General features: G+C 51.8%; 1 protein-coding gene across 2 annotated transcripts; it reads left to right on the forward strand.

Moving 5' to 3' along the window:
• The first annotated feature begins 3,500 nt into the window (after positions 1–3,500).
• Positions 3,501–15,765, forward strand: Gfi1b (growth factor independent 1B transcriptional repressor). 2 transcript variants are annotated; one of them, XM_028883205.2, is made up of 7 exons: positions 3,501–3,769; positions 10,443–10,561; positions 10,973–11,110; positions 11,855–12,126; positions 12,377–12,514; positions 13,572–13,836; positions 15,001–15,765. In XM_028883205.2, exons 2-7 carry the CDS (start codon positions 10,462–10,464, stop codon positions 15,177–15,179), a joined length of 1,092 nt encoding a protein of 363 aa, XP_028739038.1. In that variant the 5' UTR covers positions 3,501–3,769; positions 10,443–10,461; the 3' UTR covers positions 15,180–15,765. The 2 variants fall into 2 exon arrangements, with proteins under 2 accessions (XP_028739038.1, XP_037060531.1); XM_037204636.1 differs by having other exon boundaries at positions 13,671–13,836.
• The last annotated feature ends 1,189 nt before the right edge of the window (positions 15,766–16,954 follow it).

Below are 16,954 nucleotides of genomic sequence, written 5' to 3' on the forward strand. Positions count from 1 at the left end.
TGGGTGACACATTGCAGGTCCCAAGGCGGCTAAGATGAATGAAGAGGTGTTGGAGAGGTGGGAAAGATGGAGGAGCCAAGTGGGTTATTTGTTCATTTTGTTTTTAATTAATATGTTCTTAATTTTCTTTTGGGGGAGACTATACAGGAGGGGTAGTTATGGAGGGACTGGGAAATGAGCAGGATTTGGGTGCATGATTCCCAAAGAATCAATAAAAAATTATGTTAAATTTTTTTAAAAACATTTAAAAAAGAACACTTGTTACTCTTGCAGAGGCTCCAAGTTCAATTCCCAGCACCTAGGTGGTAGCTCAAAACCACCTGTAATTCTAGTTTCAAGAGACTTGAATACTTTCTTCCGATTCCCACAGGTACCAGGCACACACAGGGTGAGCATACACACCTGCAGGCAAGCCACACATACACATGTTAAATAAATCGAAAAGAAAAAAAAATAGTTTGTGTTGAGTTTCTGCAGTTGGCGCCTGAAAGCAGGTTGTTATCTGAAAGAGTTGTGACACTGTGAGAAACACCGACTCTAAGTTCTGAGCAAACGTTCTGGGGCTGCAGGTAAAGGTAAAGGTGGCTTTTACACCAGGGAGGCCCTCCTTGGCTGGGCTGCCTCTCTCCTCTCCCGGCTCCCATTTCTGCTCCCATTTCTTCGTCTATCAAACTATCACTTGAACTTGGCTGTGGTCAGTTCCCTGAGGTCCTGGCTTCTAGCTCTTTGTCTGGCCTCTTCCTCTTTTCAGTCACTCTTCTCAGCCCAGCACCCATTTAGAGGCCACTTATGGGGGCTGGAGAGATGACTCAGGGGTTAAGAGCACTGGCTGCTCTTCCAGGGGACCCAGGTTTGGTTCATAGCACCCACATGGGATGGTCACAACCCTTTTTTAATTCCAGTCCCCGGGGATCAGATGCCCTCTCCTGGCCCCTACCAGTACTGCATGCACACAGTGCACAGCCATACATAGAGACAAAAACCCATACACATAAAATAAAGTAATAAATAGGGGTCACTTCCTTCACTGAACCCCCAGAATCTGGGTCCATGTTCCAGAGCTCCATGCTCACATTGTATTCTTCTCATCTTTATATCACAGAGCTTGTCACTTGGAGTGACGTGCTTTTTTTCAGATTGCTCTGCTCCATCTTGTGGGCCAGGCAAGACTGTGTGACTCCTGTGTAAGACTTGCTGTGGTCTGAATATGCGCTTCCAGGATTCATATTTGAACATGAGACCTACTGTGATGGCAGTGAGATGTGATCTTTTAGGAGGTGACTGGGCCAGGAGGCCTCGGCCTTCCTCATCAGTGAATCAGTGCCCTTATGGATGGGACCGTGAGGGGCTGGAGAGTCGAGGGGTAAGGGTGCTTGTTGCTTTTTCAGAGGACATGAGTTTAGTTCCCAGTGCTCACACTGGGCAGCTCACAACTGCCTATAATTCCAGCTTCAGGGATCTGAGCCTCTCTTCCGGCCTCCCTGGATGCTGCATGCACATGTGAATACTCAAACACAGCCACATTCATATACGTAAATTTAAAAATACAAAATATTTAAAAGGGACTTAGGAGGCAAAAACATTCCTTTCAGGCTTCTGCCAACGGCCCTGCATGGCCACAACCTTAGGACACTTTTGCCCCTACTGCCCTGTGAGAGGACACAAGAGGCACTCACTAACAGACCTTGACCAAACACAGAGAAGGGAGGAGGAAGTAAGGAAGTACCTCATTCAAAAAAAGACCTCTGGAGTAACTGCTGAATAAATGAATGAATAACCACGGGGATGCTAAAGGCATTTAGCCCTTGAGGGACAAAAGGAAGGCGTGGCCTCGAAGACTCACAGGTTGGCGTCTCAGGCCATCCAGGGTGGCTTGGTTCAGGGCTGTGTGGCCTGTCATGCCGGATGGGGGTCCTGGTATGCAAGGAGCTGGTGGCCTGGCCACTGCTCTCCCAGGGAGGGGATCTTAGATGTAGAGGAGCCTAAAAGAGACCTGGGTCTGGGGTCCTTCCGTGGCATCAAACCCTTCCCTACAGTGTGTGTGGCTTCAGAGCCACCGTAGAACTGGCTGGGCTACACAGCCACCTGAGGCTAGAGATCAGCCAAACAACTGTGCGTTCAGAAAACAAAAGCTTGGGTAAGGTTATCAGGGGAAAGGGTGTGTGTGTGTGTGGTGTGAAACCATTAAAGATGTCAATAAAGGAGCAATTGGATGAGTGGTTCAGCAGGAAGGATAGGCAAGGGCAAATGTATGTGACAATAAGAGGGCTGGTCCATGTCAGGGAAGGTTTTGAAAATGTCCTAATTATGATCTGTTGAGTTTTCTGCATGGTGACACAGTTTCAACATGTGCCATCTAAAGAATATTCAAGATGTTTCCCTAAATCTCTTTTCATGAAGAGAGATCGAGGGGGCTGGATGCGGCTGTCTCCTGTTTGTGGTCAGCAGCTGGGACCTGTGACTCTAGTGTCATGTGCTTCCCTGGGGAGCTGTGGTGGCCTCTGGCTCTGGCTGCGCGGCTGGGCCTCCCAGCAGAAAGGCCTGATTGAAACATCCCTTTTCTCTACACTTCGAACCTTGGACTTGCAGTTTCAATCGGAGCTTCCTGTCACCACGTTTGTTTTCTTTATGAGGGAAATGTAATCTCTCCAGTCCGGGCTGCAAGAGCATGCAAATCAGCTAACAGTGCTGTTTTGTGGAGTTCTCTGTGTATGCAAAACCTCCCGGAATAAATCAGTCATCCCCAAAAGGGAGGAGGCCCAGAGACGGAGCAGGAAAGAGAAAGTGGGGAGCAGGGAACAGGGCTATGTTCAAATGGGGTGAAAGGTCCCAGGCTGGCCTGGAGATCCAGAGGCCCCCATTGGCCGCCATGTCTCCGTGGCTGCCACCAGATGGCAGCACACGCTGGCCTTCGTACTTGGTATTCAATCAGTACTTGAATTTGGCCAGGCACGGGGTCCAGGGTCCCCAAACTCACTGCCATACTTTTTTTGTTCTTCTACCCTGCCTGTCTGTGGTTAAGTCTGGGGAAACTCCTATTTTGTTCTGTTTTGTTTTTGTTTTTTCCATGAGCCCAGTGGGAGAAGCGACCTTGCTGGTTAAGTGTGGTCTGTAGTGGCCCAGCAGCATCCAATGGCTTTGAAGCAAGGGGGCCAGCCACTCTGATGTCCCAGCACAAATGTGTGATGCTGCACTTAAGACAGGAAAGGAGGAGGGAGAAAGGAGGAAAAGGAGAGAGAGAAGGAGGAGAGGAAGGAAAGGGGGTAAAGAAAGGGGGGAAGGATGTGGAAAGAAAAAAGGGGAAGAGAGCAAAGGAAGAAAGGGAAAGAAAGGAACAAAACCTAAAGGAAGTGATGGCCCCCACCACCCCCCAAGACCAGGGACTGTAAGTAAATGCTTTACGTTTTAAATTTTAATAAGTTAGCCACTCTTTTTCACTCAAATGCTACTCAAAGTTTCTGGAGAACTTTCCAGTGGGTTAAGAGCTCCTGTGAGGTTTTGATAAGCAAATGTAGCTGCACTCGCGCGCCCTAGTCATTGGCTGACGCTGCAGCCGCCAGATTTTGACACAAATAATCAGATTGAAAATCAGGGAGGGGAACAGAAGAGGAAAAAAAAAAAAACACACAGAGAGAGACGAAAAGGAGAAGTGTCTTTGTGCAGAGACTCATAAAGTTGACAGAGCTGAGAGCAGTCACTAGAACTGCGTGGAGGTTCCGGGCTCTCAGGATCCTCAGGCAGAAGTCAGAACAGGGACAGCTCCTTGCAGGTGAGTGCTGCCAGCCAGACCCGTGGTGGCTGAGCTCCTCTGAAAAGTTCCTATCTTGAGACCCCTAGGTGGGATGGCTGCTTCCCTTTACAGTTAGAGGAGGAATACTGTGGTAATCTCTCTTCTGGATGCACTGCTCATCACCAGGGGAGAGAAGGAGGAAGGAGCTCGGGCTGGTCTGTGATGCCCCATGCTAGTGGGGGAATCGTGCCTTCCTTCTGGGAATTCTGTGAAACTTCACCCTGATACTCTTCTCTCTCTCTCTCTCTCTTCTCTCTCTCTCTCTCTCTCTCTCTCTCTCTCTCTCTCTCTCTCTCTCTCTCTCTCTCTCTCTCTCTCTCTCACACACACACACACACACACACACACACACACAGAGCTCCTCTAGGGCTGTGGGCAGTATGCAACACAGCCAGAGATGCCCAAGTTGGTGTCTCCCTGCAGGTAGAGCTGCCCTGTACCAGGAACTCGGAGGGATTTGTAGCCTGCCCTCTCACAGGACCCCAGTGACCTTCTCAAAAGTTCTTGGAACCACTGAGGAGTCAGAGACCCTCTCCTTAGGAAGCTACTGAAGGAAGGTGTCAAGATGAGCCTGCCCAGCCTCTGGGAACAACAGGATTGTAGGTGGGAGGCACTATCAGGGGGTCTTGGCTCTCTTTGAGTATCCACAGCTCTTCCTTCTTATTTTTAGAGGAAAAGGCAAGTTTGAGTTCTTGGGCTTCTTAGCAAATAGGGTTCATTGCAGAGATGCCCCACAGATGTTCTTTGTCTGTGGCTGGGTCTTGAGAAAGCCAGCATCTTCATGAGACCACTAGGGGAAATTCAAGCCACCTCTGGCTGTGGGTACGGCAGCCACCTGGTGCTTTTGGAGCTGTGCCTGTCCACCTGTGTTCTTCCAAGAAGCCCTACAAAGTGGTGACTGGCTCATCCTCTATCAGGAGAGGTGTAGCATTTCAGTTTAGGGGTCAACATGTAGAAAGTTCTTTGGGGGAGTCAGGCAGTTCTGCATCATCTAGGTTTGACCGATGGAATCACTCCAATGGTGCTCACCATTCGCGGCACTTCAGGGAAGGGGGCAGGAGTTGACAGTCCCACTAGAGGTTCTGGGACCAGATGGCTCGAGGTCTCCCTTCTCTGGGACACAACACCTGCTCCCTGGCAAAAACGGCAGAGGGCTCCTAAATGTGAAGGTGCTTGTTTTGACTCCTCTCTGGTGGCAATCTCGGCCCCAGAGGCTGTTCTGCTCTTAGTGCGGACTGTGTAGACGGCATTTCACTTGCTCAGTTTTGTTTGAGCTTTTTTTTTTTTTTTCTTTTGATTTGTGTGGTGCTCCTGTGCATGGTGCATGGAATGCAGGGTCTATTACAGAAGTACACTCCTACACTCCCCTGTCCTCTTCTTTCTTTTTCTGCTATGTAGTTAAAGACCCTAAATTTCTGATCCTGCCTCCACCTCCCCACACTCTATCCCCAGTTCTTTTCTCCTTTTTCTTCATTTTTCTTTATCTTTCCCTTCTTTTATTAATTTAAAATTATTGTCATTAACTAGGCATGGTGGCGCACACCTTAAATCCTAGCACTTGGGAGGCATAGGCAAGTGGATCTCTCTGAGTTCAAGGCTAGCCTGGTCTACAAAGACAGTTCCAGAACAGCCAGAGCCACGTAGAGAGACCTTGTCTCAAAAGAACAACAAAAAAGTATTATTATTAGGGTTTGTTTTGCATGTGAGAGAGATGTCGGGTACACATGCCACGGCACACATGTGGAGGTCAGGGAACGACTTTATGGAATCCATTCTCTCTTTCAACCGAGTAGGTTCTGGGGATTGAATACAGGCCATCAGGCTTCCATGGCAAGTGCTTTACCCACTGAGACATCACTGACGAGCTTTCTTTTCTTTGAGAGTGTCTCCGTGTTTGCCCAGGCTGGCCCGGAACTCCTGGGCTCACACAATCCTCCTAACTCCCTTACAAGTATCCAGGACTGCAGGTGCTCACCCCTGTGTCTAGCTCATCTTATGAACTTTTCATTAGTTATCAAGTGGATTCACCTTGTCCAACCACCCCCAGCATCCATCCCAGGGCTGTTTCCTTTTGTGAAACTGAAACACAACACCTATTAACCAATAACTATTTCCCCCTGCTAACCTCAAATCCACTCCAGTCTCTGTGAATTTGCCTATTCTGAGCACTATACAACACTTGTCCTTGGTGGCTGGCTTATCTCGCCTCCCATGTTCTCAGGGTTTATTATGCCATGCATGCTGGACTTGCCTTCGGTTGGTAGACTGGATCATACTGTGTGCTTTGGTCTGGCTGGACCTTGCTTATCCATCCTGCCTGAATGGAACCTGTACCTGTCAGCTCTTGAGGATGGTGCTGTTGTCAATGTGGACATACAGTCCCTGAACCATGTGCTTCAGTGAAGACCTGAAAGTCGCTTGCTGACTTAATGTATCTATTTGGTGGTGCTGGGACTTGAACTCCGGGCTTTAGGCTCCCTAAGGTGATCCAGGCTCCTGGCCCATGACTCTGTGACATGGCTCTGCAGTAGTGTGTTCCCTCCTTCCTTTCTGCTCTTATACATAAGGAAGTCCAAAGGGTCCCCTGTAGCTGACCCTGAGAATCAACTCAGTCTTGCCCAACCCTCCTGAAAAGGGAACCCAAGTGACCAGTGTCTCAGGCAAGGTGGGTCAGTCCCTAGTTGAAGGTCAACAGATTGTACATGGGATTTTAGAGTAAAGGGAAGTTTAGAAATCTCTTAGCCTAACCGTCTCTTCTGAGAGATAGGAAAACCAAACCCAGGTTAGCGGCTCACGCGGTCACAGAATCAGACTCATCTCCACCAGCTGCACGGGGTCATACAGTGGGCTCATCAGGAACATCAAATCCAGATGAGTCCACTGTACTCCGAACCTGGGAGTGCAGGATGTCGAGTCTCTCCAGACAGCCCCGGCTGAGGTTCTGACCCAGGGTCGATGGACCCTCTATGCCATAGAGTCTGTGGGGATAGAAGGTTTATGAAGCGTGCTAACCGGGGCCTCTTTCCGGAGGCAGATACCATCACTGCCTCTGTTTTATGAAGAAATCCCAGTGTCTTTCACAATCTCTGCCCCGAGCTCTTTCTCAGAATGGTGCATGTGAATCAAAACCGAGTGGTTGTTAATTAACTACACTACAGGTAATTGGTTCCTGTTTTCTTTCTTTTTTTAAACTCAGCTGACAAGGGCCCAGAGGAAATTCTCTGGGTACACTTGGCTCCCACTGTAGGCTTGGGGGTCTGACCAAGTGCTGGCTATCTTTCTGCTGGGTTAGGGGAGCCAGTGCCCTGGAAGGGATAAGGGCTAGGACAATCCAGTGGGAGGAACCAAAAAACCAGAACCTCTTGCTTCCCAAGTGAGCATAAGTTGCCCAGTAAGTGCTTATGGAAGTTGGAGGTCACGGTCCTGTGTTGTCCTGGGTTTGGGTCAGTTTACCTCGAGTCACCTTTAACTCTGGGCCACCAGCAAAACTACCTTTAAGGAAGTCTGTTCTTATCTGCCTTTCCCCTAGAGCTGGTCAGGACCCTGTGTGAAGTCTTTGGGGATCAGAGGAACATGACTTCTTGTTCTAGCTCCCACTTTCTTTTGGTACTATAGTCTATACCAGTGGCTACTGTGAGGAGTACAGATGGTATGAGGGCGGGGTGGAGGGGGGGCAGTGGGCCAGGAGTCCAATCCAAACAGGACAGGAGCCCTGGGCCTGGATCTGCCCTGACCTTGGAGGAGTCAGCATCCTCGCTAAGCCTTGAGATCCTCACCCGCAACCTGAGGACACTTCCTACTTCCCTGTCCCCAGTGACACAATGCACAGAGCAGAGTTACCACCACAGCTTCTCTTCTTCCCTGGCGCAGCCGCTGTGTCTCAGGGAGGACCTGACCTGAAAGGCCTAGCACAACCTGTGGCACCCAGACCACACTGAGTAACTGCTGTCCCCCTGCCGAGAGAGAGTATGGCGGTCCCGGGGCCAGATGGGCACATCGTGCCTGGCCTTGTTCTGCCCGGAGCAGCCTGGAAGCCCGGCTTCACTTCTGTGAGAGGTGGCTGGGACAGGGCCGCACTGGAGGTGCTTAGGCAGCCTAAGGCAGACCCTGGTTACCATCGACTATTGTTCCCATTGCCCTGTCTTGACTACCTCAGTCTGCATCTTGGTTTTAGTTGATTTCCTAAGAAAAGAATGCTTGTAAAAGAAAATCGACCAGCCATTCGATAGATCGTGGCTCTCGAGGCCTTCCCAGAACAAAGATGGAGGGGAACCCGCCCACCGCTCTCTCCCCCTCCCCCCCCTCAGGGTCTGGAGTCCCTCAAGTGGAGAGTTGGGAAGATTCAGAGTGGGGAGGAAAGGAGAAGCCCAGGAGGGGAAGGGGGCAGGGGAGGAAGGCTGTCCCCGGAAGATAAGGCCGTGGCTGCTGTACGTGCCAGGAAGAGCAGTGGGCCCTCCAAATCCTTTGTTTAGAGAACTGAGACTCTCTCAGTGGAATGGACTCAGGAATCTAAGCCCCATCCTTCGTTTTAGAGTTCAGAGAATGGAGGGCCTTGAACTTGTGCCGGCTCTCTGGTTCATCCTTAAAGTACACCTGTTAGGCTGAGCCAAGCCTCCCCCTGGCCCCTTCAGCCCATCCTCAGTGGGTGGAGGTGCCGTGTGACGACTCAGCCTAGGTGCCTGCCATGCCCCTTACACCCTCAAGTCCCTTTCTGGCTCCCAGCAATGTCTACCATCAAATCAGCCCCCCCCCAACCCCGCCCTTAGCTGATCTGAACACAGACTACACAGCAAAGAGGGCTGGACTCGGCTACCCTGCAAACAGCCCTACCACTAATACTCCCCAGCAGGGCTCTGGGTTCACCCCCTGGGTTCACCCTCAGGAGTGACTTGAGGGCCATTGCCCCAAGGCTAAGTTCCAAGCTGTCTTTCCTAATCTTGCCTCCCACCCCGGTCTGAGGTGAGGTCTTATCACCTAGCCTGCACTGTTGTTCAGATGCAGCCAAATCCTTTTCCCGCCTTTGCCGGGGTGTGTCAGAGATGCAGCCTTCAGCGGGAGGCTGGTCCTGGGTGGGGGGTGGGGCTCCTCCCAGGCTTTAGATCTTTGGCCTGAATGGTCTGGAGTACAGGGAAGATAGAGGACTCCGAAGGGGCCGTGGGAGCACCACACAGACTAGGGCAGGGATACAAGCCATTTGTGGGAAGGTGATCATATGCTACCCTAGGGGACTCAGCAGGAGACATCTAGAGAGGTCAGCATGGTTCCACCTTCTGACCCAGGCAGGTCCTTTGACTCATTTGGTCCTTAAATTCTCCCCTAAACCTGACTAGGCACTTAGGTGATGATGCCCACCACTGGAACTGATCTACATTCACCTCCTTATCACCATCCATGAGGACACAGCAGACCTCCAGGTGTAGTGGATGGGTCTCCTCAGGCCTCTTTCCATGATTCACAGAGATCCCCTCCCTTTCTGGAGAGCAGACTACAGGCTGAAGGGCTGACCACAGCAGCTCCCAGCCTGCCGGTCAGCAGCGTTCCAGGCTGGATAGCACCCTTAAAGTAAAGGAAGTTAGCCCAGAGAAGTCAAGTGTCTCCCCAAACTGAACAACAGGCAAACTGAGGGTCTCTCCCTTTGAGCTTCTTTGGGCGGGGAATGGGGGTTTTTTTTGAGACAGGGTCTCACTATGTTGTCCTGGCTGGTCTGGAATTCACTCTGTAGACCAGGCTGGCTTTGGACTCAGGGTGATCCAACTGCCTCTGCCTCCCGAGTGCTGAGACTAAAGCATGCACTACCACATCGGGCTTCCCCATGAGCTTTTTAGTGCAAAAATCTAAGCTCAGATCGTGCGGTCTCTCAACGTGTGTCCAACTGGGGCTCAAGAACAGCTCTCCTTATTTGTCTGTTCTCCACAGGGCTTCCTATAACCCAGGCTGGCCCTGAACTCACTATATAGCTAAGGATGACTTTGAACGTCTGATGCTCCTGCCTCCACTTCCCAAAAGCTGGGCTTATAACCACGCACGCACCATCGTACCTGGTTTTACGTAGGGATTGAAGCCATTGCTTCACACACGCACTCTACCAACTGAGCTGCTCCCCCAGCTCTGCAAGTACAGCTTCCTAGAGCCAGGGTCCAGTGTGCCTGCGTCAGAAGCCCCAGCTCCATCCTCCCTTCTCTTTCCCACTACAACCCAGGCTGAATCCAGCTTCTAAGCATGTGTATATTTTTCCTGTGACTAATTCACAGTTCTGGGGGGCCAGATGGTCAAAGTCAAAGTATCAGTAAGTTTGGTTCCTTCTGTAAGTTTCAAGGAAGCCAGTTTGTGGGTCTCTCCCTGCTCTTGGTAGCAGGGAGCAGTCCTTAGCGTTCCTTATCTTGCAGAGGCCTGACTCTAATTCCTGCTTCTGATACACAAGCAGTTCTCCCTGCATCCAGCTTTCCCTCTTCTTGTTGGGACACTGGTCATTTTGGATACAAGGCCTATCTTCAGTCACATCTTAACTTGATGTGGCATTTACAGGTGCCAGGTGGATGTGAACTTTTGGATAGCATGGAGCAGGGGGTCTTTGATCTCTGAAGAAGGCTCCAAAATCCAAAGGAATGATGCTCGTCACTCTTAGCCACTCCCACCCTGTTCTCCCTTGCAGGGGTGACACAAACTGTAAAATGCCACGATCCTTCCTGGTGAAGAGTAAGAAGGCACATACCTACCACCAGCCCCGTGCCCAGGACGATGACCTGGTCTGGCCTCCTGCCGTAATTCCTGGTGAGTCTGAGCTCAGGCTAGGCCCCACCCATGCCCACTTGGCACTCTGTCCTGATGATGCTGTGGCATCTCTTCTACAGCTAGAAGGAGAGGCCTAGCTGTCACTGATTGAATGAATGAGTGAATGAACGAATGAATGAATGAGTGAGTGAGTGAGTGAATGAACGAATGAATGAAATACTCATCTCCTCTAACATTTGGGGTTCTGGGAGCATCAGGCTTGGAGTCAGGTAGGGGCATGTGAGTCCAGCTGAGGTTGTCTTACCTCTACCCATCCTGGGCAGAGGGTCTGGTGTGAGCAGCAGCAGGTGGTTCTCCCTGGTTTCTCTCTCCCTGGAAACATAGTGCTTCTTGCTCCCTGCAGGCATTCCAGAACTGTAGGTGGTGACTATTGGGTCTTGTTTCCCTCAGTGGTGAAAGAGCATATCCTGGGTAGCAGCCCTGTCCTTGGCACACTACTCCCAAGCCAAACTCTGGACTGGAACACAGTCAAACAGGAGCGAGAGATACTGCTGGACCAGAGCCTGCCCAAGATGGCCTCAGCCCCAGGTACCCAGCTGGGGTCCCCACTGTCCCCTGAAAGTGCCAGAGAGGAAAGTGGTTGGCCTCTGTGGTAGGACTTCTTGGGGTCATGAAGTTGGGAAGGACCAGTGAGGTCACTGGATGCCGCCCAGACTCTCCACTTCTGCTGGATACTTTTGGTCAGGACTTCTGTGCTGTGGGTGTGAAGCAGGTCCATAAGGGGTGGCCAGGTGGTGCCCCAGGGTGTGAGGGCTGGGACTGCAGTGAAGACTTATTGCAATGGTACATATTGGGGCTGCACACTGGAACTCTCAACAAGAGGTCACCAGATGGAGCATGGGCCACCTTATTTCAAAATTAACTGCCTGAACCAGGTGGTGGTGGCGCACCCCTTCAATCCCAGCACTCAGGAGGTAGAGGCAGGCCGATCTCTGTGAGCTGAAGGCCAGCCTGGTCTACATAGAGAGTTCTAGGACAGCCAAGGCTACACAGAGAGACCCTGTCTAGAAGCAAACAAACAAACCAACAAGTAAGTAAAAATAAATCACCTGGTGGCCAGAGAGATGGCATGGCAGTTAGGAATGCTCATTGCTCTTCCAAGATCTGAGCACCACAAAGCAGCTTGCGGCTGCCTGTGGCTCCAGCTAGGGGATCCAGTGCCCTCTTCTAGCCTCTGAGGGCACCTGCGCACACACACACAGGTACATGCTTACATAAATAGAAAATTAAAAGTAAATCCTTAAAATAAATCTCCTGCATGTGTCTTTACAGAGGGGCCTCTTGTGACCTCCCAGCCCCAGGATGGGGAGTCGCCGGTCTCCGAGTCACCCCCTTTCTACAAGCCCAGCTTCTCTTGGGATACCTTGGCCTCCTCCTACAGTCACAGCTACCAACAGACCCCCTCCACCATGCAGTCCGCTTTCCTGGAGCGCTCCGTGAGGCTGTACGGCAGCCCCCTTGTGCCCAGCACCGAGTCCCCGTTGGACTTCAGCCTCCGCTACTCTCCAGGCATGGACACTTACCACTGTGTCAAGTGTAACAAGGTAAGTGATGGGCATGAGTGGCATGTGGGCATGGAGGGGCCTCTGGGTCCCTCCTACAGCCTCCATTTCATAGACAGGAAACTGCCACAGAGAGGTAAGGGGACTCCCTGGGAAACAGCAGAAGAACAGCAGGACCGCCAATGCAGTTCCCTTCCCTGCCCACCCTGCTCTGGAGCTGGGCCCCGTGGCCCGCATGACCACAGGCCTGCCTCCTTCTAGGGGCCTGACGCTCTGCTCTGCTCCGTCCCAGGTGTTCTCCACCCCTCATGGGCTAGAAGTGCACGTCCGCCGCTCTCACAGTGGAACCCGGCCCTTTGCCTGTGACATCTGTGGCAAAACCTTCGGCCACGCTGTGAGCTTAGAGCAGCACACGCATGTCCATTCCCAGGTGAGCAGCTGGGAAAGACTGAAGGTGACGAGATGGTGGGCGAGGCGGGGGAGGGACTTGCCTCCCTGGGTCTGAGTCTCCGTCTCTGATTGGCTGAACTGGCTTCACATCTGGTTGGAAGAAGCTCTGGAGACTTGGGGGTGGGGGCTGGAGTATGTCTGTGAGGCTCGGAAACCATCCTAATGCTCTGAGTGGCCCTGCAGGCATTTTCAGTTCTTAGAGTGTTAGAGTTAGGTTTAATCACCCCACTTATCTCTGCCGGTGGGACCCAGTCTTGGGACCCATTCCTTCCAGAGCGGAACAGGTGCCTATCCAGCCCTCTACCCATTTCCCGAGAGGCCATATAGGTCAGATGGAAGTGGATTACTACACCTGGGTGGATGGGAAAGGTGGGAAGTGACCTCAGGAGCTTCCATCCCTCTCCTCAGCAACAGACTGGAGCTGGCTCTGTTTGCAACTTCCCAGCCTCCCACAGCCCATCCAGGCCACTGCTAGAACTGCTCCGATGCACAGAAATGAAGAAATCTATCAACCCCGTGCTAAATGGCTCACCCCAAATCATATATATGGCTATTGGGCTGGGGAGGCGGCTCAGTTGGCAGAGTGTTTGCCTAGCATACATGAGGCCCTGGGTTTGACCCCCAACACCGAATGAACTAGGAATGGTTGTGCACATAACAGCCCTCGGGAGATGGAGGCAGGAGGATCAGAAGTCCAAGGTCATCATTACCTACATAGTTCAAGGTCAAGCTGGGCTATGTGAGAACCTCTCTTAACTAAATTGACTCAGCATGTCACTGTTCCAGGCAGGAAGAACTCATTCTGGGTTACTGGTGAATTCCTGGAAAACTTAGCTGTTTCTCTAGTTGTCAACAGATGTACTTTGAGGCTTATTTTGAAAAGCATACTGTGAAAGGCACAAGGAACTATCGCATAGGAAGCCAGTCAGGCCCCAGCCTCTGTCTAAGCTGAGGAAGCGGGAATAGGGGTGGGGTTCTTCCTGCTCCTCTAGACCCCTGTCCTTGAGGTCACCCCAACGGAGTGTCCTCTTTCTCAGGGCGTCCCAGCCGGGTCCAGTCCTGCGCCCAGCTTGGCTGTCCCGGGCCTCGAGGCCCCACCTGCACCTGACCCCCCAGGGCCTCGTTTCCTCCGGCAGGAGCGTAGCTTCGAGTGCCGGATGTGTGGCAAAGCCTTCAAGCGCTCATCCACCCTGTCTACCCACCTGCTCATCCACTCGGACACTCGGCCCTATCCCTGCCAGTTCTGTGGGAAGCGCTTCCACCAGAAGTCGGACATGAAGAAACACACCTACATCCACACGGGTGAGCGCACCCTTGCCGAGCCTGGGGAAAGGCCACAGGGTCTCCTTGCCGGGCCCCCGGGCACCCCATCATTTGCCAAGAGATCCACTTGAGGAGGGGCTGGAGGGCCGGACAATCGCTCAATGTAAAGAAACACTAGAGGGATAGCCAGGTCAGCGTGGACCTGCAGGCAGAATGCGGACAGCTGTGGATTATTCATCCACCCACGCACACAGCCGTTCACTCTGTCATACTCTCCACTGTAACTCAGCGCTTGTTTGGGTCAGTTTGTGCCAGCTTGGACCAGGTTAGATTCCAGAGAGAGACAGCATCAGTTACTTTGTGAATTATATGACAAGGATGCCAGTTGGAAGCCACTTATGAGAAGGGTTATTTTGTCTCACGATCTGAGAGTGGAGTCTGTCGTGGCAGGAAGGCATGGTGGCAGGAGTGTGAGGCAGCTGGTCACATGACCTCCACAGTCAGGAAAGAGAGGGAGGAAGCGAAGGCTGGCGCTCAGCTTGCTTTCTGCCTTTTATGCAGTCGGTCCAGGACCCCAGCCCATGGAACAGTGCCAGCCATATTTAGGGTGGGCTTTCAGTTACCCCAGTCTGGAAAATTCCTCACAGACATTCCCAGAAGTGTGTCTCCTGGGTGATCCTAAGTCCCATCAAGTTGGCAATACTGATCATCAGAGAGGCATTTTTGCTTGTTTGTTTGTTTGCTTGCCTGCTTATTGAGACAAATTCTTATGGTGCCCAGGCTAGCTTTTAAGTTAATATAAAGCTGAGGCTGACTTCAAGCTCAACCTCACAATTCCCCTGCCTCTACATCCAGGGTGTTCAGGTTATAGTTGTGCACTACCACACCTGGTAAGCAGTGTATCAGTTGCAACTCTTCACTTTCCTTCCTTTCCTCCCTCCCTTCCTTCATTTTTTCCTTTCTTTCTTTCTTTCTTTCTTCTTTCTTTTGCTTTTTGTTTATGGAGACAGGGTTCCTCTGTGTAGCCCTGGCTGTCCTGGAACTCACTCTGTAGACCAGGCTGGCCTCATACTCAGAGATCCACCTGGCTATTTCCCATCATTCTCTAAGGTGGGCCATAAAAGGGACCTAATGAATGTCTGCAGGGTGGAGGCTGCCTGGCACTGCCACCTGACCCCAGCCTGCTGTTTGCCCCTTCCCCAGGTGAGAAGCCCCACAAGTGCCAGGTGTGCGGGAAGGCCTTCAGTCAGAGCTCTAACCTCATCACCCACAGCCGCAAGCACACGGGCTTCAAGCCCTTCAGCTGTGAGCTGTGCACCAAGGGCTTCCAGCGCAAGGTGGACCTACGCCGTCACCGTGAGAGCCAACACAACCTCAAGTGAGACCACCGGCCATCCTGCGCCAGTGTGTCTCATTCCAAGGCCAGCCTCATAATTCTCACCCTTCTCCCGAGTCCTCCCAGAAGTAGCGCTGGCCAGGAGACTCTCTGCTTCTTCTGAGACTCACGGGGTTGCCAGGCAACCTCCGGCAAGCCACACTCCTTCTCAGACCGTCATAAGGTGTGGGAGTCAGCTCTCGCCTTTCTGAACTGAAGCAATCACATTGATGTCCTCTGGTCTTGTCCCCTGCCACAGCATTGAAAGCTACAAGACCCTGGTGGACAAAACTGGGATGCTAAAGCCAGACAAGAGCCAGGATCCACAGAGAAACCCTCCTGCGTCTTCTCTGGGCCTGGGGACTTTGAATTTTTAAGGATTCGCTTTCTGGCTGCCACAGTCAGAGTTGCCTCCTGCCCCAGCTGGAGGTCTGGCACCCCTCTGCTTTAGCCAGATGTGCTGGCTGCCCCCCCCTCCCCCACCACACCACATTCATCTGGGAGTCAGGCTCCACAGTTGAGCCACAAAGCTGGGAAATGAGGAATTGGTGTGTCAGACGCCTGTTCCGCTCAACTGATGTAAATAAAAATAAAGATGGATTTGGCTGTTTGTAAAGTGCCTACTAGGTACCTGGACTGTCTGGGGACTTCAGGGCCTTGACAAGGAGCTAACAGACCAACTGAGAAGCATCGTGACAGGCACCCGGGAGGGTAGGGCTAGTGCTACTGCAGGCAGTCTCCTGCAGCAGCCCTAAGGGATGGCCACACTCTGTAGTGTTGCCTTGTGAGTATGGCAAAGGGAACTTGGCAGGAGTGATTAAGTTAAGCCTGGGGTTGCTTCCTGACTAGCTGTGTGACTTCAGGTGGGGCCATGAACCTCTCTGGGGCTCAGCTTCACTGAGTTACACTGTTATTACAACAGCCCTGTCCTGGCGGGGATATTAGCAGAAGTCTGTGAGATTCCCCATGGAAAACAGTACCCAGGACCTAGTACTCACAAGCACTACCAAGCCCTCTGAATTCCCACTTAAAGTCATGCCCCTCCAATAAGGCCACACTAATGCCACCTTCTCCATGGAGCCTCCCTTGGTCATCCCAGCCAGCGGCTCTCTCCTCTGACACTAAACTACTTGTGTCTCTTGCCCATGGCCCAGGAGCTGCTCACAGTTCCTCTGCAGACAGTTTTGGCCTTGGTAGAAGGTATAGACTCAAGAGTTTCCATACATTTTCTCCATTCCACACAAGCTCCACAAGGCATGTGACGTTGTCCCATCTTACAGATGAGACAACAGGGGCTCAGAGAGCCCAACCTATTGGAGATAAAGTTTTCAGAAAAGAAATCCCATAGAGACTTGGCTATAGTGGTGGTGCTTGCGTGGAATGTGTGAAGCTTTGGGTCCAATTCCTGACACTAAAAACAAAACAAACAAACAAAAAACCGAAGCAAAGTAAAGAACTCTCAAAGAATTCCATTGTCTTTAATAAATAGCGCCTCTGCAAAACACAATGTAACTCTGTGAGTTTGAAGCCAACCTGGTCTATAGAGGGAGTTCCAGGAGAGCCAGGGCTACACAGTATGGCCAAAGCTACTTGTGGAAGGAAAGGTTTATTGGGTTTTATGGTTCCAGAGAGATGAGAGTCTGTCCCAGCGGGAAGCCTGGCAGCAGCAGCGGCAGCGGCAGCAGCAGCAGAGATGGCAGCGGGAGCAGGGATGGCAGCGGGAGCAGGGATGGCAGCAGCAGCAGGTATGGCAGCGGGAGCAGAGGCTTCACAGCTTGAACA

This window comes from Peromyscus leucopus, chromosome 4, assembly GCF_004664715.2.
Source record: "Peromyscus leucopus breed LL Stock chromosome 4, UCI_PerLeu_2.1, whole genome shotgun sequence".
Classification (NCBI taxonomy): domain Eukaryota; kingdom Metazoa; phylum Chordata; class Mammalia; order Rodentia; family Cricetidae; genus Peromyscus; species Peromyscus leucopus.